The 24,131-nt window shown below is 43.2% G+C and overlaps 1 protein-coding gene across 1 annotated transcript; it reads right to left on the reverse strand.

Annotated features, from left to right (window-relative positions):
* Window positions 1-6,179: 6,179 nt before the first annotated feature.
* On the reverse strand, window positions 6,180-23,297 carry bag4 (BCL2 associated athanogene 4). The gene is made up of 5 exons (XM_073059812.1): window positions 23,117-23,297; window positions 20,044-20,154; window positions 13,002-13,325; window positions 10,542-10,877; window positions 6,180-7,029 (listed from the first exon to the last, which is right to left on the reverse strand). Exons 1-5 carry the CDS (start codon window positions 23,231-23,233, stop codon window positions 6,529-6,531), a joined length of 1,389 nt encoding a protein of 462 aa, XP_072915913.1. The 5' UTR covers window positions 23,234-23,297; the 3' UTR covers window positions 6,180-6,528.
* Window positions 23,298-24,131: the final 834 nt, after the last annotated feature.

The following is a 24,131-nucleotide window of genomic DNA, read 5'->3' on the forward strand; positions in this document are numbered from 1 at the left end:
CTTCACCTCTCATCTTATAACTATGACCCTCAGTCTGGGGTACCCCTGCCCTGCAGAATGGATTGTTACCATCCTTAATCGATGGGCTGAATGGCCTAATTCTGCTTCTATGTCATATGGTCTTATTTACACCACCCTAATTTTAAATTCTTCAAAAAGGTCACCACTCATTCTCCTATGTTCCAAGAAATAAAGCCACATCTTTTGTAAATAACTCTTAAGAGTGCCACTTTAGTACATTTTTCCACTACTTTTGCTGACATGACATTCTTTCCCCCATTCTGCTGTTTTGCACTGGGTATTGTATTTATTATTTATCATGTATACTGTTCACTGTGTGAGCTTCATTGCGCCCTGGCGCACATGACAATAAATGAATCTAATCTTCTCTGCTGCTGACTCTGGGCTAACAGGTCTGCAGTTCTCTGCTGTTCTTCCCTCATTTCTTTTCTAAACACGCCAAGTGGAGGCGAGCTTAGTGATCACCTGATTACTTCAATCGTCCCATGAACCCATACCGTTCTGTTCTTTCATCTCCGAGCTACCAACAAACAATTAGACAGAAACTGCCTATCACGGGTATGTGTTCATCAAAGGAGCCTTTATACTACTCCACATTTAATGACATGGTAGATGACTCATTTTTTCATGACCCCAAACCCCCTCAAAAAGCCCTTGGTTAATAAAAATATGCCCCCAGCTTTCATTTCCCTTTCCTTTTACACATTATGAAATCATTCAGACATCATGCAAACAGACAGGGAACGGAGGGTTACAGATGACATGCAGGCAGATGTACGGTTTAAATTGGCATCATTGTTGGCACAGACATTGATCCTAAAGGTCTTGTTCCTCTCCTGTGTTGTTCAATATTCTAAATACTCAGCAGGGATATTGACTTGTTCATTCACTGTGTCTATATCGTTCCTATTTATACTAATCTAATATTACCCTTACTAATTTTCTAGATTCTAACTGGCCTCAAGGGTGGACATTGTTTGTGGATAACATAACCTATCTCAACATGGACAGCGAGGAAGGCTATCAAAGCTTGCAGTGGGATCTGGACCTGCTGGGAAAGGGATGGTCAAGATTGTGTTCACTACATCGGTTTGGGAATGATGCAGCACAAATCAGAGCTTTTGGCCCACTATGTCCATACTGCCCATCAGGAGTTCACCTCTATTAACCCCATTCACCAGACTTAGTCTGTAACCTGCTGGACTTCAGTGATTCAAGTGCTCCACTATATATTTTGTGAATGTTCTGAAAATCTTTGCCTCCTCCACTGCCTATAGTAGCATTAGTAGTAGTACCACTAGTAGTAGTAGCACTAGGAGCAGCAGTACTAATAGTTGTGCTAGTACTAGTAGTAGTACTATAGTACTAGTATTAGTACCAGTAGCAGCAACAGCAGCATTAGAGGCAACCTAAAGGAGCTTTCTCTGACTAAATCCTTGGATGACAGAGTTGCCTTATCAAGAGAGGCTAACAGGTTAATCTGTTTACTTTGTAATCTAGGAAAATGAGGGACTACTTCACTGAATGATGCAAGATCTTGAGGTGGTGTGACAGGGTAGATGCTGAGATGGTTACACCCATAGAACATTACAGCACAGAAACAGACCTTTTGGCCCTACTTGGCTGTGCCGAACCATTTTTCTGCCTAGTCCCACTGACCTGCACCTGGACCATATCCCTCCATACACCTCTCATCCATGTACCTGTCCAAGTTTTTCTTAAATGTTAAAAGTGAGCTTGCATTTGGCAGCTTCATCTGGCAGCTCATTCCACATTCCCACCACTCTGTGTGAAGAAGCCCCCCCAACGCTCCCTTCAAAACTTTTCCCCCTTCACCTTTAACCCATGTCCTTTTTTTTTCTCCCCTAGCCTCAGTGGAAAAAGCCTACTTGCATTCACCTTATCTATACCCATCATAATTTTATATACCTCTATCAAATCTCCCCTCATTCTTCTACGCTCCAGGGAATAAAACCCTAACCAAACCCGATGGGACATTGTACAGCAGAAGGGGTGGATAACATAACCTATTCTCAACATGGACAGTGAGGAAGGCTATCAAAGCTTGCAGTAGGATCTGGACCTGCTGGGGAGAAAAAAAGAGCACTGAAAAATTGCAGGTGGAAGTTAATGCAGACAAGTGTGAGGTTGGGAGGACTAATCAGGTATAACTTACAAAGTGAGCAGTAGGGCAGTATCGTAGGCTTAAAGTATCTGGGAATACAGATCCTTCATTCCTTCAAAGTGCCGTCACAGGAAGATAGGACCATAAAGAGCTTTTGGCACATTGGTCTTCATTAATCAAAATATAGACAACTCAATATTTGAAATGTTGAAGTTGGTGAGGGCGTATTTTGAATATTGTGTGTGGTTCTGGTCATCTACTGACAGGGAAGACATTTACATTTTTTTAAAAAATTGGCATGCAGTGCAAAGTAGGCCATTCAAGTCACGCCGTCCAGGAATCCCCCAATTTAATCCCAGCCTAATTACAGGACGATTTACAATGACCTACCAACCAGTTAAGTCTTTGGAATGAGGGAGGAAATCCACAGAGTCATGGGGAGAACATACAGACTCCTTACAGGCAGCAGCGGATGGCCGATACTGTAAAGTGTTGTGCTCACCACTATGCTACCATGCTTAGTATATCAATAAGATTGAAAGAGTACAGAGAAAATTTACAAGGATATTGCTAAAACGCGAGGACCTGAATTATAGGGAAAGGTTGACTAGGTTATGATTTTATTCCCTGAAGTGAGAGAATAAGGGGAGATTTGATAGAGGTATACCAAATTATGAGAGGTAATGCAAGCAGGCTCTTTCCAGTGAGGTTGGGTGAGACTGTAACTAGAAATTATAAAGGGTGAAAGGTGAAATATTTAAAGACCTTAGCCCACCACAACTCCAGTGGTTAAAAAGTAGAATGAGCTGCCAGCAGAAGTGGTGGATCCAAGTTCGATTGCAGCATTTAAGAGATGTTTAGATAGGAACACAGATGGGAGGGATATGGAAGGGTGAAGTCCAAATGCACATTGATGTGACTAGGCAGAGTAACAGTCCAGTAAGGACTAAATGGGCTGAAGGGCTTGTGTCTGTGCTGTAGTTCTTTGTGACTCTTAACAGCTTGCAGCAACTTGCATCCTACTTTACAGCAGGTCCTACAGTTCAAGGATATTTCATTAACAGCAAGGCATTTTTCAATATTTCCATTCCTCACACAGCTCCAACCTTATATTCCCCTTCTTGGCTCCAACAAGCATCTATCATTTAGCCCTGTACAATGAAATTCCTCTCCTCCTCCAGCTCCCTTCAAACACCCCTGACAAATCTTTTGATGCCCTTACCCCCATCATAAATCATCATCTTTGTGGCTCCAGCGTTAATCAACGTTGCTCTCGCTGCAGATGGTTCTCAGTGAAAAGAAATGGGCTGACAAAGCAGAATTAAACACAAGCAGATGTTTATTGCACAACTCAGAGCAAGCTAAGGAGTGGAAGACAACCACAGTTCAATACTTATACATCAGAATACGCTGCAACAATCAGATGAAGGAAGGCAACACACAAAAATTGCCATTAACAAATAGCCTGGCCAACATCACAGAAGCACTACATTTTTAGATAAAAGATATATATTTTTTTCTCATCAAAAATTAATTTTTAGAAACTTTTTCTCACCTTTTGAAACAAGTGAGTCCCCACTACCTATTTTTAATTCTGCAATTCGTGACTACAGTGGAAAATACCTGAGATTGCTACACAGTAAAATCATAAGAAATTAAAGGTGATTAAAGGACCCTTGCAGTTACGACTGTATTTCCAGAACTCAAAATCCAGTAATGAGTCCAAGTTTAGGTGGGTGTGTCTGTGTGCATACATACATATCATTAAATTCCATGCTTCTGTATTCCAATCAAACCTGTTAATAAAATATAAAGTGTTCTATCATGCATATAGAATATAGATATTTATATATAAAACTGCATATAGCCTGGTGCACTAGGACGACATATTTCACACGACCCCACAACTAGTAATAACAATCACCCATTCCTAAAGAACTCAACACAGTTATTATCACAAGCATATGTTCACGGGTCCTGCAACTTTAAACATTATGGATTATAATCAAAAGGAAGGTTTGCAACACAGGTTTATACAAGGAGTAAGGAGCAAGGGATAATGGATGAACATACTAAGAGATAGCCACTAAAGTTAAATATACTCTGGACAAAACACCTGTGCTGAAGGCCACTATATTACGGCAGAGGGCAGATAAAGCAGTCATCTGGTGTACAGAAAGAACGCATGCAAACACTGACCAGCCTTCTGATTTCCCATTCTGCACATTTTATGGAGGGGAGGGGGTGGAATGGAAATGTTGGAGAGGGGAACCTGGTCTGGAACATTGCACGGCAAAGTCTCTGCACACACCATGAGGGTTGACCGAACGAGGAGGCTTTGCAATTGGTCTTTGCTTCTGGATTCTCTCCCTCCTGCCCGACCCATACTCAACAGTGAGCTCAGTCTCCCAATCCAGAGTCAGCACAACAAACTGCCATTGTGCAGTTTAGCATCCACCACTGAGATCTTAAACACATTCCTCCCAAAAAAAAGCACAAACTGACTGCTTGGACATCCATATTAGCTGCTCCCAATCTGAATGAGCAGGACACAGAACTGCTGCACCACGGGGCAGGGATGGTATGGGCAATCTCCGCAGTGTGATCGACCCCACAGCATTTATCCCCATACAGAAAATCAGCATTTTTAATGTCTCTGCAGTCCTATGTAGGGGCAAGCAAAACGGAAAGATTCTTGGGTAGGTCGACAATTTGCTCGCAAGAAAAATAATGTGCAGGGGTAGGGGGAATGAGTGCCAGAAGATGGAGAAAACCAGAGAGGATTTCAGTATCTAGATCTTTTCCTGTTATCAGATTGCCACACTGTGGGATTTATGGAACCCTGATGAGATAAAATAAAATTACTGCTGTTCTATAGTTGCCTTCATTTTTCCCAGCCTAACTCTCCACATTTTCTATGTGGTACGAAGGCTTTGCAATTGCAAAAAAAAGGGGAGGGGGGAAAAAAAAATCACATTATACTGAACAGGCAGTTGATTAATCCAGTCACCCACTACCAACGTGCACCATTTTCCATTTCTGCCCAGCAACATTCTGTTCACATCGGGGTGCAACCACACAGTCAGCATGCTGGACAATGTCCGATCTGTGCATTCTTACTCGACAAATCCATGCATCAACTTGGAACGAGTCCAGAAACCAGGAGGGCAAGAGGATAGTATTAAAGGCTAGTGCTCCAGATCGTTTTACAATGGAGAAAACAATTTGCTGTCCAGCGTCTCGGATACATTCCCCAATAATAAAAGTGATTCAAGCTGCAGAGCCACTGGTTGGTAGAGTGAACAAGGCTACACCAGGGTGGTTTGAAGTCAGATGTTGATGTACTTATGAGAATATGACATCCATTGTATCCAATTATCAATGAAGGATGGAAAGTTAACAGTGAACTCCGGCCAGTCTCACTCATCTTGTGTTCATGTCCTGGGTATGGGTCTCCCTCCTAAATCACAGCAATTAGAGTGTAACTCAGCAACACTTACTAGAAGGTATCTACACCAAAACAGAGTATTGTTGCTGCGTTGATTAGTGTACAAGTGGCTAAGAACAAGCAGATTAGTGATTCAGGTTCCAGCACAGCAGGTGTGTCTAAAGCAACATCATAGTTCCATCTGATTGTGTGCATGCTTCATCCAGCTCCTGAATTCTCATTCTTGTAGCCAATCCTTTCAGCTGTCCTGCATTCAAAGCAGATTCACCAAGCAGACTTCAGCTTCAATCTCTGAACTCTTCAAATTCAGTCCCTTCAATCTCATTTAGCATACAAATTCATTTAGACCTCACTGCACTTTTTAACAAAATCTGCAAAGCATGACTCATGTTCAGAAATATCAGCGCAAATGCCATCATATAGGGGCAAGTTACTGACATGCCAGTTTAAAAACCCATTGGACCTCCAAGTGCAGGGAACAATCACCAAGAAAACAATATGCTGATTCTTCTTTTTTCTGGAGTCACTCACCTTGCATGTTGCCTACCCAGTTTTCAGCAAAGCACAGTGGAAAAATGACAAATGCAATGAAGCCTTTAATCAGTCTACTAGTGATACAAGGGTGTTCAGATTGGTCTTAAAAGGGAATTCATGAAATTGGTCACACTTTCTTACAATGCTCACCACTAGGCTAAAATTCTTTATTTGGACAGTTCACTCTTGTTGAGCACACTAGGTTTGTTTCCAATGTACCTGTAAACTAAACAACCTAGTCTGTACAAGAACCATTCATACACAGTGAGGTCAGGTTAATAGTTTACTAGCAACAAGGGATTTCATTGTCCAGTTCTCCTGGTGAATCAGTGTGGTAAAATTATTTGAAATTATACTCCTGACAGTGATTGCTGGACTTTTCTTTTGGTGTCCTCAACCTCTACCTTGCAATCTTCTCCAGCTTCTCCAGCACGCCCTGAATCTTGTGGACAGCCTCTTTACGAATCTGCCGTATGTGCTCTTGGCCGTTAGTTTCCACTGAATCCACTTCCAGAAGCTGCTTAGTCAGGAGTTCCTCCAGTAAGCGGTAAGTCTTGTCTCCTCTCTTCCCATCAAACTGATTCACCTCTGCCTCCAGCTGCTGTACATTGCTCATGACTTGTTCTACTTTAGCTTGGCCTGGGTGTATGGCAACCTCAGCCTGCTCCGTCCCATTGTTTGTGGCGCCGGCGGGCTTCTCTGCAGCACCCTTGTTTTCTGTGCGGATCTTGTACACAGTAGGGGGAGCACTGTATTCCATCCGTGGGCATTGGGAGGTGCTTGGCAGCTGGTCTGGGGTTCGGGTTGGGAGGTAACCCGTGGGCTGCTGGTCATTCCCTGGAAAGTTGTTGTTGTTCAGGCGAGGCAGGGGGTCTTGGTGGTTTAGTGGATATGGGACATCCTAAAAATAAAGTAACAGTCAGAACCACTTTCACACACCTAAAATCTGAAGAAATACAATTTAGCTCTTAAATGGATTTCAAAGTTCAAAGTAAATTTACTATCAATGTATATGTCACTAAATACCACCCTGAGATTCATTTTCTTGCAGGCATTCATAGAACAAAGAATTACAATTGAATCAATGAAAAACTATACAAAAACTGGCAAACAAAAAAGCAGCATCCATCATTAAGGACATGCCCTCTTCTCAATGCCACAAAAGCCTGAAGGTACACACTTAATGGTTCAGGAACAGCTTCTTATAACCATATAACAATTACAGCATGGAAACAGGCCACCTCGGCCCTTCTAGTCCGTGCCGAACGCTTACTCTCACCTAGTCCCACCAACCTGCACTCAGCCCATAACCCTCCATTCCTTTCCTGTCCATATACTTATCCAGTTTTACTTTAAATGACAATAACGATGACAATAACAATTATTCCCCTCTGCCATCTGATTTCTGAATGGACATTGAACCCATGAACACTACCTCACTACTTTTTTATTTCTATTTTTGCACTATTTAACTATTTTTTATATATAATAGAAAAAAATGTGAATTTCAGTAATTATGTTTTGCAATGTTTTGCTGCTGCAAAGACACCAAATTTCACAACATTGCCAGTGATATTAAACCTGATTCTGATACAACCAAAGTGCAAAAGAAATCCTGCGCGAATATAAAAACAGATGATAAATAACAGAGAGCATGAGTTGTTGTGTCCTTGAAAGTGAATCTGTAAATTATGGAATTAGTTTATTTATTTAGTTACACAGCAACAGATCCTTCCGGCCCAGTGAACTTGTGCCGCCCAATTAATCCCACATGGCCAATTATCCTACTGACCTGTACGTTATTGGACTGTGGGAGGAAACCAGAACATATGGGAAAAACCCATGCAGTCGCAGGGAGAATGTACAAACAGTGGCGGGAATTGAACCTGGGTCACTGGCGATGTAATAGCGTTATGTTAACCACTACACTCCCGTGCTGCCCTTAAATGGCATTTTATGTCGATGGTTTATCAGTCCTGAAGAAGGGTCTTGGCCCGAAACATTGACTCTTTATTCAGAATCAGGTTTAATATCACTGGCATGTCAGGAAATTTGTTGATCTGCTGCTGCAGTACATTGCAATACATAATAAAACTGTAAATGATAGTAAGTAAATATAGCTCAGTTCGTTAGTTTGAGATACAGCTCGTTTACAGGTCTTTCCAGTCTAACAAGCCCATGCCGCCCAATTATACCCACTTGACCAATTAACCTACTAAATCCTTTGTCTTTGGAATTTCAGGATTGTTATTGGTGCTTTGTGAATTTTATTTTGCTATTAGATTTATCAATAAGGCTTCTAGTGGCTAAAGAAATGGGAAGCTGATTTTAAATGGGCTGGTTAAGAGCAATTGTGTCTGTATTTCAGGGGTAAAACTCCCATTGAGAAAGATGTAAGCACGTATTACCCTGGAATCTCATCCAAAAACCACCTCATGACAAACCTCCTGTGCAGACTTGTCTTTGCATTTTCAGAACACACGGATTAAGAGCAGTAGTCACTCTGCTCCTTGAATTTGTTCTGCCATTTCATAATCTCATGGAAACAGAACTCGGAGGGAAACACACAAGATAAAGGTTTGACCTAAAACATTTACCGCCCACTTCCCTCCCCAGAAGCTGCTTATCCCATGGAGTTCCTGCAGCATCTTGTTCCTCTGAAGGGGGCTTGACAGGGCAGATGTAGAATTGATGACTGTTATGATTGGGATGTCCAGAAACAAGGGGGTCAAAGACTTAAAATAAATGATTAGCCATTCTAACCAGAGATAAGTAGTTATTCATAAGCACAAGAAAGTCTGCATATGCTGGGAATCTAAAGCAACACATGAACTCAGCAGGTCAGGCAGCATCTACGAAAATGAATAAACAGTTGACGGTTCAGGCTGAGACTGTTTGCTTATTCATTTCCATAGATGTTGCCTGGCCTGCTGAGTTCCTCCAGCATTTTGTGTGTGTTTCATCAGTAGTTATTCATTAAGACAGGAATAAGCGTGTGAAACTCTCTACCAAAGAGAGCTATAGAGGCAGGGTTATTGAGTATATTCAAGACAAAGCACAATATGTAATTGGGTTTAAAAGATTTGGATCCAAAGGTATAATATTACTGCGGGAAAGGAGGGTTAATATAAAATATCAGCCTTGGTCTTATTGACAGGAAGACAGATGCACATAAGTGAATAGCTTATTCCTGCTTCTATTTCTTAGGTTCTTAAAAACAGTACTGGAAGAAAATGAAAGAAGGAACTTAGAGGACTACAGCTTTCAATGATTAAGGAACAGGTACTGTGATGGACACTTGCTTTTTGTTCTCAGATTCCTCAAATCTTGAAGCAAATTTCTCCCACATCTGATGGGAAAATGCAGAGTTTGTTATCACTTCACCAAAATTTGTGTGTCAATTCTATGGTGAATCATTTTCCTTGAGAATATAGAACATGACAGTACAGTTCAGGCAATCTGGCTCATGAGTTGGCCAACCTTTTGACCTACTCCGATATCAATCTAATCCAAGGGTTCCCAACCATTTTTTTATGTCATGGACCCCTACCATTAACCAAGGGGTCCATGGACCCCAGGTTGGGAACACCTGATCTAACCCTTCTCTTTCCCTTGCGTAGCCTGCAATTTTTCTATCATATATTGCATATCTAAGAGCCTCTTAAACATCCTTAATGTATCTGCCTCTACCATCATCCACAGAGCATTCCACACATTTAACACACTACATAACAAAAACCTATGTCTGACATTCCCCTATATTTTCCTCTAATCACCTTAAAATTATAGCCCCTTGTATTAGCCAAGTATTAAAGTTTATTTATCATATGTTCATCAAAGCCTGCAGTGAAATCCATTTTTTTTTTGTGTTGACAATCAACATAGCTGAACATGTGAGGCACCTGGGGGCAGGTTGCAAGTGTTGCCACACATTCCAGCGCCAAGAAAGCATGCCCACAATGTTCAGCAAAACAACACAGAACAAAACAAGCAACAAAACAATATTTGCAGAACAAGCCCCATACCTCCCTCCCACCCACATGCACTGTGTTAACTTCTGACTTCTTCAGCTTGTGGTCCCCAAAGGACTTGGACCCAAGCTTGCAGAAGCCATCTGTTCCCTGGGAAAGTCTCTAGCTATCTACTTGATCATCTTGTACACCTCTCATTCTTCTTCACCCCAAAGAGCCCTGGCTCACTCAATATATCCTCATAAAGCATGTTCTCCAATCCAGGCAACATTCTGGTAAATCTCCTGTGTACTCTCTAAAACCTCCGCATTCTTCCTATAATGAGCCTTTACCAATTCTATTGGGAAAAAAAGCAAAACCCACAAGCTCTCCCTGTACACAACTCATTTAAAGCCACATCTTCACCAAGCTGTTTTTGTGCAAGGGCCCTGTATTTACTTACCTTTTGTTCATAAACAGATGGTGATGGACTGAGTCTTGGCCAGCTGGGTGTCGGTCCAGAAACAACATTACCCCCGAAAGCTGACATCGGATGACTGTATTGTTCTGCAGATGACTGCAGGCCTGGAACTCGGACTTGGGCCCAGGGGTCATGGGACGGTACTCCTGCTGTGGGAAGAGCGGATGCCTGCATCGAAGGTTGCCAGGGCTGGGACTGTGGGCTGGGTGCAGGCTGATGTGTAGAAGGATATAGGGGCTGTTGAGGGGCAGAACCTGGGTTTCCAAAGTGATACTGAGATGACGTTACTGGGTATGGAGACTGTTGATCATACAGTTCCTATTTAGTGAGAAACAAAATGCAGGTAGTTTATTATCAAAAGTTAAGCTTACAGCAAAATCTTAACAGCATAAATAACACTCAAATTATTCGTTAGCAATACACAGAACAACCCATGCAATCCATGCAAGTAAGTCATTCAAACCAGTTGCCAGAATTGTAGTTAGGTACTTTACCTACCTTATAGATCAAGGATTAATTTTATTTGTCACATGCATATCAAAACAGTGAAATGTCATTTACGTCAGATCAACATGGGTTGTGCTGGGCAGCCCATGTGTCAAGTGTCACCATGCTTTTGCAGCCAACATAGCATGGCCATACCTCACTAACCCTAAGCGTATGTCTTTGGAATGTGGGAGAAAACTAACATGTGGAGGAAACCCGCATGGTCATGCAAACATGCAAACTCCTTACAGGCAACAGAGGAGTTGAACCCGGGTCACCTGCGTGTAATATTGCTATGTTAGCCACTACACTATTATGCCGCCCTCCAGGCTACCATGGATTAAAGAGGCAGCACAACACAGAACACTTCAGAGACAGAGAGAGTTAAAGTGATAGAAAACAAAAATAGGATGAACACAGATTGATATTTGTGAGTTGTAGTGGCCTTCCATCAAAAGAAGTGGAAAGCAAAAAGCTGCAGTTGCTGAAAATCTGAAATAAAACAAAGGCCAATCATCTGTGGAGAGAAAACGTTAACATTTCAGGTTGAAGGACCATTCAGAAAGGGTTGGATTTGATTCTTACGTTATCTGAAACAGGGAAAGGAAATCAGCATGAACCATGTTGCAGCTATTCCATGGTAACATGTAGAAACTGGGCATGCCTTTCCAGAGAGTAAAAGTGCACCACTTTTCCTCTTACCGAGCAGCCATCACAATGACCTGCCCTCACGAGGCTTCCCAGTTACAGATTTCTAAACCTTTGTGCAAACAAGCACACAGGCAGTAGAAAGTTGTTTCTTTGAAGTATTTTGTGTTATGTTATCTGCACAAGAATGAATTAAACAAATCTGAGGTAAAAAAAAAACAGAAAATGCTCAGAACACTAATTTGGAGTATTGTGTGCAGTTTTGGTCACCTACCTACAGGAAAGATGTAAATTAGGTTGAAAGAGTACAGAGAAAATTTACAAGGATGTTGCCGTGTCTGACGGATTCAAGTTATAAAAGACTGAATACATTAGGACTGTATTCTTTTAGAACATAGGCAATTGAGAGGAGATTTGATAAAGGTATACAAAATTATGAGGGGTATAGATGGAGTAAATGCAAGCAGGATTTTTCCACTGAGGTTGGGTGGGACTACAACCAGATGTCATGTCTTAAGGGTGAAAGGTGAAAAGTTTAGCAGAACACGAGGGAAACTTCTTCACTTAGAGGGTCATGAGAGTGTGGAATGAGCTGCCAGCACAAGTTGTCCATGCGAGCTCAATTTCAAAGTTTAAGAAAAGTTTTGATAGGTACATGGATAGTAGGGATATGGAGGGCTATGGTCCTGGCTCAGTTTAAATGGTTTTCGGCATGGACTCGATGGGCCAAAGGGCCTGTTTCTGTGATGTCCTCCTCCCTGACTATGACTTCCAGTGGGCCAGGTAGAATCTGTTTCAAGTAAAGATCCGTCTTTCCCAGTGAGAATGAAGGGTCTCAGCACTTAACATCAGCACTTCCCCAACACTGCTAAGGATCGAGGATTAACTTTACACACTACATACACGTATTAGGAATATGCAGTGGTGAGTGGGCACAACATTCAACAAAGAAAAAAAGATCTATATGAAAAGTAAATTTAAAGGTCAAAGTACAGATATGGAATAAAATATGCATGAATATCAGCACGTATTTACAATGTAAACAGCATTATAAGGAATGGTTTCAAGTGTTTATTCTGCAGTGACTGAGGTAATAGATGGGGGGGGGGGGGGAAACTAGCTTGAATGGCTGCCTGGCCTCAAGTGTTTCCAGTATTTTCTGTCTTTTGTTTCAGATTTCCAGCATCTGCAGTCTTCTGAGTTGCACAAAAAGACTCAAGTCTTGTTCACTGCACTACGCTGTCACCCGTCTCCATTACCCTGTGGCCACATGCCATATTTTGAACATCATCCACTCTTAACACCCACCCGCTGTCCTTGGGCTGGTGGATAAGACTGATGAGCAGGTGCCTGTGACCTCGACAGCAGCCCCTGGCTGGGTGGGCCGGTTTGTGAGTGAGCCCACTGTGCAGAGGAAGCATTCCCATTGGATGGAGGCCTCGGCAGCCCTGCTTGCTGGGTAGGGTGCTGCTGGTGCGGAGGGTGCTGGCGGTAGGTCTGCTGTTGGTGACTCTCGCTTGGTATCGGATCACCCCGCATGTTCTCACTTGGGCCTGGAGGATACCAAGAGTTCCCCTGGACGGGTCGCGGAGATGATGCTCGTCCAGAGGAAAACACACCATTGACTAAGCCCTGAAATAAGGTAGTATTTACAGATTATATTTATATATTCAGAATCACATATTCAGAATTATATATTCAGGAGCACATTCACTCCTATCACAGAGAATGGCATTAATTCAGAGGAATACCTTTAAGAAAGAAAAGGAAAGTAACAATCTGCAGTTACTACACTTTACACATTAGAACCTATGCCATGACCTCGCTGAGTTCCAGCCTATCAAGATCTCCGCATGGTACCCTGCAACTGTAAAGCATTGCCCTTTGTGAGCTCACTGAGCCACAGCCTGTTATCAGTCAACAGGCATCACACCTCATTGGCAGAGCTAGGTCTGAAGACCACTGGGAAAGCTGGAGGCCCACTGCAAGTCCACTGGAGGTTTGTCCCAGGATTGGAGAACTGCCTATGTGGGTGGGAGGAAGGGAGATTGGATACAAGCAGAATTATGCCATATGAGTCCTTCGAGTCTGCTTTGCCATTCCATCATGGCTGAATTATTATCCCTCCCAAATCCATTCTCCTGCCTTCTCCATTGTAACCTTTGACACCCTTACTAATCAAAACCCTATCAACCTTTGCTTTGAATATATCCAATTCCACAGATTCACCACTCTCATGTGAATTCCTCCTCTCTATTCTAAAGGGGCATCTTACTATTCTGAGGCGGTGCCCTCTGGTCCTAGTCTTCCCCCAAGTATAGTTTCACATCAACTTTGCCTAGACCTTTTAATGGTCTCAATGAGATCTCCTCTCATTCTTTTAAAATGCAATGAGTATAGGCTCAGAGCCAAAAAAATGTTGTTTAGTTCATGCCAGTTGTTAACCCAATCAATGTTTTTCACTCTATGTGTACATTTGATAAATAAATGATTCTGAATCTAAAAGATGGGAAACAGATGGTGTGTGGACTTGGCCTGGATTCTGAGAACAGAGACGAAGATAGAAAAGTAGAGTGAACAACGCCAGAACTGGGGGTGGGGGGGGGGGGAGAAAGAAATGTGAAAGATGCTTTGAAAACCAAGGCATTAAGAGATATTAGGAATAGCTGGATATGTAGAATTAGTCATCTTTCTGGGGGTGGGGGAGGGGTAAATGTCCTTTCTGTGTGGACACAGCACCATCATCATTCTAAGAAATAGCTTAATGCAGGAGACGGAAAAGGATTTGAATGGTACTTTAGGTGAGCTGAAGACCACCAGGCTTGTGTGAGGGAGAGGATGACAGGGTCAAGAGTCTGGATCAGCATTGAGATCAGAAACCATCTATTTCTGCTCAAAACAATAGGCGAGAGAAATGGGATCACTGACAAGGCTGATGTGAAAAGTAGCAGCAGCTCTGATTCTAATCATTGGGAAGCAACCCTTTCACACATTCCTTTGTCCCAGATGTGCATTGCAGATCCCAAACAACAATATGTTTGGGTGTCTCCCCCCCCCCTTCTTTTTCTCTGCCTCCATCCATCTGCCACTGTCTCCCTGCACTCCTCCCCTACCTGGAACAATCTTATACTCAAACCTACCATTCACCTTGTACTCCTTTCTCACCACTCCCCTTGTCTTTATACTGGCCATCGCACCTCTCCACTTTCAGTCCTGAGGCAATGTTTCCACCTGAAGTTCCTTTCCTTCCACACAGATGCAGCTTGGCCCACTGGAGTCTGTTTCTCCAGATCCCAGTCCCTCGTGTCTCCAGGGTGTTCAGGCCAGTCAACTCAGCCAATTACAGATTGAGTAGTATTTACCAGGCGACTACTACCAGCTGCTCTCATCACCAGCACATTCAGCTTCCAAACAAAAGACTAGAGAACAGTCCCAGCTTTACAAAAGTGCAATTTGATTGAATTGTTCCTGAGGGTGCAACCATCATGTGGACTGATCATCGCATCTTGAGAATGAATCATCAAAATGCATCAGAACAAAGGTCACACTAGTCACTTTCTTTACTGGGCTCAATCCTTTTGATGCAAAGTTTCCACCCAATAAACTGGTTCACAGTCCTGACTCTCCAAACAGCACATCAGCGCTGCCTGGAGACTGTGGCTCTGGGCTGTCCTGCGATCATTTTCCAAGCAAACAGACAAAAATAATCAGCACCACCAAGCCACAAGATACTCGCGTACAAACAGTAAAGCTGTTGGGACAGGAAAATCTTGACACACTATTCAAAGTTATAGACTTCATAAATTCTTAGTTAGGCCATATCTGGAGTGTTGCATATAGTTCTGGTCACCCCACAACAGGGAGGATATTGAGGCTCTGGAGAGGGTGCATAAGAGGTTTACCGGGATGCTGCCTGGTTTAGAGGGCATGAACTATCATGAGAGGCTGGAAAAACTTAAGATTGTCTTCTATGAAGCAGTGGAGGCTGAGGGGAGATCTGATAGAGGTTCATAAGATTATGAACGGCATAGATAGAATAGATAGGGAATATTGGTTTCCCAGGTTTGAAATGTCTAATACCAGAGGGTATGCATTGAAGGTGAGAAGGGTTAGGTTCAAAGGGGATGTCAGGGGTAGGTTTTTCTTTTACTCACTCAGGAATGGAGGATGCCTGGAATGCACTGCCTGGTACAGTAGTAGAGGCAAATACATTAGAGACTTTAAAGAGATGAAAGTGAGGAACAGCTTGCTCCTGCGCCGTACTGTTCTAATTCCAGATTTTATAACGTGCCCAAAAATCAGGTCATGTTCAAAAACACACTTGTGGTACAGGAATAAAGGGGCCCCCTTCTCCTTCAAATACTGTGTACAGGGAAGTCAACTCAACCAGTAAATGAGGGAGAAGAGTAATAAATTAGCATCCAGGTTATTCTAATTCTCCCCTCTGTCTCCAGTGTCTACCCAACCATAGTGACAACTCACCAACCAACATTGGTGACTGCCGACCTGGAGTACTGACCAACAGAAAGTTTATCAGAATCATAATCAGGTTTAATATCATTGGCATGTCATGAAATTTATTGTTATGCAGCAGCCGTACATTGCAATACATAAAAAATAAAAACTGTAAATTACAGGAAATATACTAAAAACATTAAGTAAGTTCTGCGAAAAAAGAAAAAAAAAGTAGTGAGGTAGTGTTCACGGGTTCAGTGTCCATTCAGAAATCGAATGGCAGAGGGGAAGAAGCTGTTCCTGAATCATTGAGTGTGTGCCTTCGGGCTCCTGTACCTCCTCCCTGACGGTAGCAATGAGATTAAGGTCTGACTGGGTGATGGGGGTCCTCAATGATGGATGCTGCCTTTTTGAGCAGTTCACTGTTCTGCATCAAGTTAACAGGTTTCAAAGATTAGTTTTATTTGCTTCAAATCAAATCAGCAAGGGTTGTGCTCAGGACAGCTCACAAGTGTTGCCACTTTTCCACTGGTGACAAAGCATGTCTACAACTCGCTAACTCTAAACGTATGAAGTTGGAATATGGGAGGAAAAACATAAACCCTGCAATAACAAACTCATGATCAGAATTTTTAACTCTCCTACATTAGGGGGATGATTTCTTTTATACTCAAAGTGTGTTTTCAGTTACCTTGTTTAGTGGTTTTCAGTGATACATATGTAACAAGGGATTCAGTTGCTTTACAAGCTATATATTGAGAAGAGAGCTGGTTAAGGATGCCATCATTCATCAAGGTTCTAGTTATACAGTTGCCCAGCTCACTCGTGTTTCGCACTATATATACACACACATATACAGATATATACAAATATACAGATACATGTAGACTGTATATCTTATTGAAATTTATAGTATACTTTACGTACTGCACTGTAGTACTGCCAGAAAACAACAAGTTTCAGAACATATGTCAGTGATAATAAATCTGAGGTGATTTGATATATCACCAAAGCTATTTGCAAACTTCTACATATGTACCTTGGAGAGAATTCTAACTGGCTGCATCACTGTCTGGTACAGGGTAGGAGGGCTGCTACACAGAATCAAAGTAAGCTGCAGAGAATTGTAAAGTCTGTCATTTCCATCAAGGGCACTAGCCTCTGAGTATCCAGGAATGTCTTCAAGGAGCGATGCCTCAAAAAAGTTGGCGTCCATGATCAAGGACCCCCATCACTCAGGTCAGACCTTGTTCTCATTGCTCCTATCAGGGAGGGGGTACAGAAGCCTGAAGGCACACACTCAATGATTCAGGAAAAGCTTCTTCCCCTCTGCCATCCGATTTCTGAATGGACACTGAACCCATGAACACTAACTCAATATTTTTTTCAATTTTTGCACTACTTATTTTAAGTCTGTGTGTGTGTGTGTGTGTGTGTGTGTGTGTGTGTGTGTGTGTGTGTGTGTGTGTGTGTGTGTGTGTGTGTGTGTGTGTGTGTGTGTGTGTGTGTGTGTGTGTGTGTGTGTGTGTGTGTGTGTGTGTGTGTGTGTACGTACACATATGCAACAAATTTCACAACATATGCCAGTGATATTAAACCTGATTCTAAATATCAGACAATTCACTCTCTGATATTTTAGAACTCCTGACTATTTGGTACCTGGCTCATCCACTCCAGGCATCACCATTACACTCGACAGGGCTCCATCCCTGGAACCCCTTGGCTCACTGAAAAATTCAATACTCTATTACATACAACAAAAAGTGAATTAAAAGCCCATTGGTGTATTCACAGGAACAATACCTAATCATAACAATCCTTAAGGTTATTATAGTCGGGAGTGGTAAGGGAAACAAGCTCCTACTACCTATTAAATGCTCCCAAAGGTGTACACCTCAAATAACCTCTGACAACCAAGTCCAGCTCCCGGCTTTCACATGTAGCTTAGCTACTAAACCTGGTGGAACAGTTTCTACTGACAGGAAAAGGGGCAAAAGCGGATTACTGGCGCCTTAAAACCAGTCGCTTCGGGTTGATGGGGTTCGACAGCCATGGTTGGGTGTTCACCTAGAAGGAAAACTCTGATCTCAAACCTCCGTTGCTTTGCAGCTATACCCACTCACAGGGTTGGGAGTAAACTCCGAGGGAAAAATGTGGAGCTGGAGTCCCTACGTCAGTCCTAAGTTGAGTTCAACGCCGACTGGCAACTTTTGCGAACCTGCTGGTACCAAATTGAACTGGTCTCTGCTGTTCCTCTGGGTTCATCAGATGCGTGGAGATGGGGAGCTTGCTACATGGGCAACAGCTTGCTCTCCATATCGAACTGCCCAGGCTTGTGTTTCTAGATAGCTAGGACTTAACGTTCATGGTTGACCCTGACCAATGAATGCCTCACTCACCCAACACCTAATAATTCAGAAAAGCTGCCAGGGTTCAAGGTCCCAAATGCACCAGACTACTGATGTTCTGCTGCGCAAGGCAAAACATTTCAGATGAAGGGTGAGTAAAAGTCTAATAAAACACAAGACAGAAACCTCTGGTCTGGGAAAATAATCTCTGTCAATGCTTTATAAATTACCAAAGAACCGTAGGGATTTGCAGCTTAGGTATAAGCCTTCAAAACTTTTCAACTTACAAATCACAAAATATCAACCTGAAAGATTACATTTCAGGTTGATGATTTGAAATCTCCCACTGATGCTGCTCTCCAGTGTTCGCTCCCTGGAAGGCAAGCTGGATTGCTTCCGTCTGTGCCTGACCCAGCGTGATGAGAAACTGTTGCGTGCTTATGCTTAAACATGGCTCCTGGACAAGATCACACACACCAACAGTCTTCAGAACATGCCATCCAGGGACTTGTGCTAATATTACAGTCGGCCCTCCTTATCCGCGAGGGATTGGTTCCGGGACCCCTCGCGGAATCCAAAAAACGCGGATGCTCAAGTCCCTTATTTAACCTATCAGTGCGGTGGACTTTAGGACCCAGCAGAACCCCGGACCTTTAACTGTTTTCAGAGCGGTGGTCTTTAGGACCCGGCGGAGCTCTGAATCCGCAGTGTTTCTGTTGACGAAAATAATCACAATCACGATTGAAAATAAAGTGGAAATAATAAAGTGATCAGAAAGAGGTGAAATGCAATCGGTCATTGGAAAAGCATTAGGCTACAGTCAGTCAACGATCGGAACAATTTTAAAGGATAAAGTGAGAAAGGCCGTGCCCCGATGAAAGCTACAATTATTACTAAGCAACGCAGTGGTTTAATTATTGAAATACATTCATTTCTTAAGTGTTTTATATGCATAGAAAGGTAAAATATATATACTATTTTCTAAGACAAACGTTTGACTAACTGACGCTAAGTAATACTGGATGTAGCTGTTCTGACTTACTTAGTAAGAGAACTTATGATTTTTTCCAATCCCAATCCACGATAACCTACGCACATCTTCCCGCATACTTTAAATCATCTCTACATTACTTATGATACCTAATACAATGTAAATGGTATGTAAATAGTTGTTATACTGCATTGTTTAGGGAATAATGACAAGAAAAAAAAAGTCTGTACATGCTCGAAGAACGAGTGCTGGAAGAGCACTTCCAGGTTTTCTTGATTCGCGGTTGGTTGAATTCGCACATATGGAACTCGCGGATAAGGAGGGACGACTGTATTTTATACTATTATAACTGTAGGTGCTGTGTGTGTGATTACATGTACTGTTTTCACCTTGGCCCCAGAGGATGTTTCATTTAGCTGTATACATGATTATGGTTGAATGACAATTAAACAAATTTCTGTCAGAATTGCTCTCTTCCACATGCTGATACGCATTCTTCTGCCTGAAGCTATGAATTAAATTACAACAGTTTTGAAGAGTGAAAAATGACACTTACTTGAGGAGGCATTTGATGGTCCATCATTTGAGAATAGTTACTCGGATATGGACTAGGTTGATGCCCGGTGGGATACCAGTAATTGGAGGCAAACCCTGGGTATGGCATCTCCTAGAAGGCAAGAGCAAAGTCAAACATAGTGAATTCACACTGTCTACAGATCTGGTAACCCAACAAAGGGAGCTGAAAATAGTTACAGAAGAGGGAGTGCTGTGAAGTACAACCGAATCTAGGGATAACATATTTATCAGCTGAGGTATGATTGATCAAATTAGGGCTGAACTTGAATTTAGAAAGATCTCAATAAAGCAAACACAATTCTTACATGCCCCAACAGGTTGATGCAGCATCAAAAACCCAGGTTCACCCTTTCAATAGAAGTGCTAGCCACTATGGACCCATGAGAATGCATTTTGTCCTCCAGAGCAGGGGTAGTGAATGAGACCAAGATGGTTAACATTTGCAACAATACAGGCCCTTCAGCACATGATGCTATTCTGATCTGTTATAATGGTTGTAATATACACTCAGTAACCACATCATTAGGTACTGTCACCTCCTGACAGCTTGATTGAGTCTGGACATTCTCCTCTGATCGTTTTCATTAACAAGGCATTTTCACCCACAAAACTGCTACTCTCTGGATTTTATTTTATTTTTTTGCACCATTCTTCATAAACTCTAGAGACCGTTGTGAAAATTCCAAGAGAGCAGCAGTTCTGAGATACTCAAACCACCCCATCTGGCACCAACAATCATTTCAGGGCCAAAAATCACTTGGATCACATTTCTTCCCCATTCTAATATTTGGTCAAACAACAAATGAATCGCTTGGTCATGCCTGCATGCTTTTATGCATTGAGTTGCTGCCATGTGATTGACTGATTAAATATTTGTATTAATGATACAGCCGTACCTAATAAAGTGGTGATTGAGTGTAAATTTAAGAAAGATCTCTACATCAATCAAGGCATATGGTAATAATGCCGGACCACTCTTGGGTTGACCTGTCACGAACTTACTAAATGGCAAGACAGTTTCAAGGGCCAGTCAAATGGCCTATTCTTTCTATGTCCTGATGTTACAAATAACCTGCATTAACTGAAATGTGCAACCCCCACCCCCCACAAGTACCTGAGCCAAAAAAATACTGCTTGTACCTCAATGCAGTGAATGTACCTCACCACTTTACAAGATGCCAGTACAGAAGCAAAGTGGTTAGCACAATGCTTTACAGTACAGGCAACCGGGGTTCAATTCACGCCACGGCTGTTCCCCCCGGACTTCCTCCAGGATGCTTCGGTTTCCTCCCACAGTCCAAAGACCTACCGGGTGGTAGGTTAATTGGTCACTGTAAATTGTCCTGTGATGAGGCTCGGATTAAATCGGGAGATTGCTGGGCGGCACAGCTTGAAGGGCTGGGAGGGCCTATTTCGCACTGTATCTCAATAAAAAAAAGGCAACATCTGAAACTTGCTGGAGGTCTGTAATCAGTGTTCCATAGGGATCTGTGCTGGGACCTCTGCTGTTTGTGATATATACAAATCACCTGGACGGAAATGTAGGTGGGTGCATTAAATTTGCAGATGATAGTAAGATTGGTGGAGTCGTGGATAGTGTAGAAGACTGGCAAAGAATACAGTGTGATAAAGATCAGTTGCAGATATGGGCAGGGAAATAGTAGGTTCGATACACGTCAGTTTCTCCATTTTTTATTGTTAGAATTAACCCACGGGCAATAAGTAGCCAATTACTTCACAGGCAGCCATTCTGGTACGAATCAGTTTGTCCATAATGGCTGATTGGGCCTGGTCCAGTGACTTAAAGAGGAGAATGGGGAGCACATGGATCATACTAAAGCAAACTGTCCGAGCAAAATTTAAACTGCACAGAATACTGACCCGCATTTCAAAGTGTGAAATGCGACAGGTTTCTCTGCCCTCACCTCTAACTATATTTACTCCTATCACTTCAGCATCAAGTATCAAAATACACATCTCCAAATAAGAGTTTATCGTAGTTGTAAAGAACGTATTGCCTCTTCATGTTGCTTTTGAAATTGCTTCAGAAGGATAGAGTATATTGACCTCGTCCTGACCTTCACGATAAACATAATGAGCTCCCTGGCCCTATGACCTGAGTTGTTCTGTTCCATGATCTGAACCTGGCATTTAGACTGATTAAACCAATGTGTTTGTGAACACCATTTCCACTTTTCCTGTGGAAACAAACTGACATTCATACAGGGAAATATTATTATTAACATGAAAGCGCATATTAAGTTATTTTCTTCAGTTAAAGGTATGTGGGCTGCCCAAAGTTGCACCTCCACTGCACAGCCCCCTCCAAAACCTCTTCCATTTCACTCTCAATTCTCTCAACTTCCACTGCCTCCATCCACCCATTCCTCCTTTCCTCCACAGCCTCACTCCCACACTTCCTCATACCACACCTCCAACCTGCTCATTCCTTTCTTTACTTCTTGACTCCCACTACAACCTCAACTTCGCCTAATTCCCCCCAACTCTTCTAATCAACTCCTGTCTACACTCACTCTTCCTACACTCCTTCCCTCCATCCACCCCACTGCCCCCACCTCTCCCATCACATATTTCTCTATATTTTGTCTGTACACTCCCTCCATCCTCAAGCTCTCCTCCCCACCTTTCCCCCTCCTACCTTGGCTCCTCTCCCCAGAGTCTTCCTTACAGCCTGTCCCTCCCCTCTCTACTCCCCCTACCCTCCTATTACCCCCATCTCCTGCTTACACCCTCCCACCCCCCTTTACCTCATCTCCCCTTTAATCCCCTCACTTCCCAGTCGCCCTTTGACCTCCCTCCTCAGTTTCCTCATTGACCCCCTCCTCAGTTACCTCCATGACCCCATTCCCAGCCTCCCCCTTGACCTCCCTTTCCCCAGTGTCCCCCTTGACCCTCCTTTCCCCACTCCCCCTTGACCCCCTTCTCCTCAGCCTCTCCCTTGACCACCCCTCCCCAGTGTCCCCCTTGACCCCCCTCTCCTGCCGCCCCTTCCCTCCTTTTACCCCTTTCTCCCCTCCACCCCCTTCCCTCACCTTCCGGACCCGCGGGTCGTTCCATGTGGTAGTGCCGGTGTTGTGGTCGATATAGTAAGGCCAGCCGCTGTCGGGATCCCGCTTCATCTCCCAGCCGCGAGGCAGAGTGGCGGCCATAGCCTCGCTCACAGGACACTGCCGCTCCGGCCCCTGCCCATTGACCGGCGGCCGCACCAGCCAATCAGCCCCAACGCTTCCTCAATTCTTCCGGCACGCTGGCCAATCATGGTGGGGCATCAGAGGCGGAACGCCACGCCCACTTCCTCTTACATCTGCTAACAGACAGGCAGTGACAGTGACACACCTACTGACTCACAGTCTGGGATTGAAACCCACACCCATTGACACACTCACACTCAGTGACTGACACACCCACTGGCACATTCATTCATGCTTGCTGATACACATACACCCACAGACACACTCAACACTCCCACTGATACACTCCCATCCAGAGACTGACACACTCACTATACACTCACACCCATTGACACACTCACACTCAGGGACTGACACACCCACTGGCACATTCATTCATGCTTACTGATACACATACACCCACAGACACACTCACTTACTTCCACAGATACACTCCCATCCAGAGATTGACATACTCACTTAAACTCACTGATGCACTCACACCCACTGACACACTCACACCCACTGATACTTACATCTAGTAACACACATATACACCTAGTGATTCACCCACTGCCACACTCAGATACACACAGTGACTCGCTCATTCACATCCACTGGCATACTCACTCATACTCAGAGAATGACACACTCACTCACACCCAGTGATGTACTCGCTCACATTCAGTGACACCCACAAGCACACTCACTCAGACTCACTGACACACTTGTGCTCAGAGATTGACACTCACTCATGCACACATACTCAAAACCAGAGATTACACACGTAGACAGTGATTCACATCCAAAAAAGTAACATGCTCGCTCATTTCTGGAGACAGTGATACAGGAGGGATGAGGGGAGGGGAGAAAGGGG

The sequence above is a fragment of the Hemitrygon akajei genome, chromosome 1 (assembly GCF_048418815.1).
Source record: "Hemitrygon akajei chromosome 1, sHemAka1.3, whole genome shotgun sequence".
In the NCBI taxonomy this organism is placed as follows: Eukaryota; Metazoa; Chordata; class Chondrichthyes; order Myliobatiformes; family Dasyatidae; genus Hemitrygon; species Hemitrygon akajei.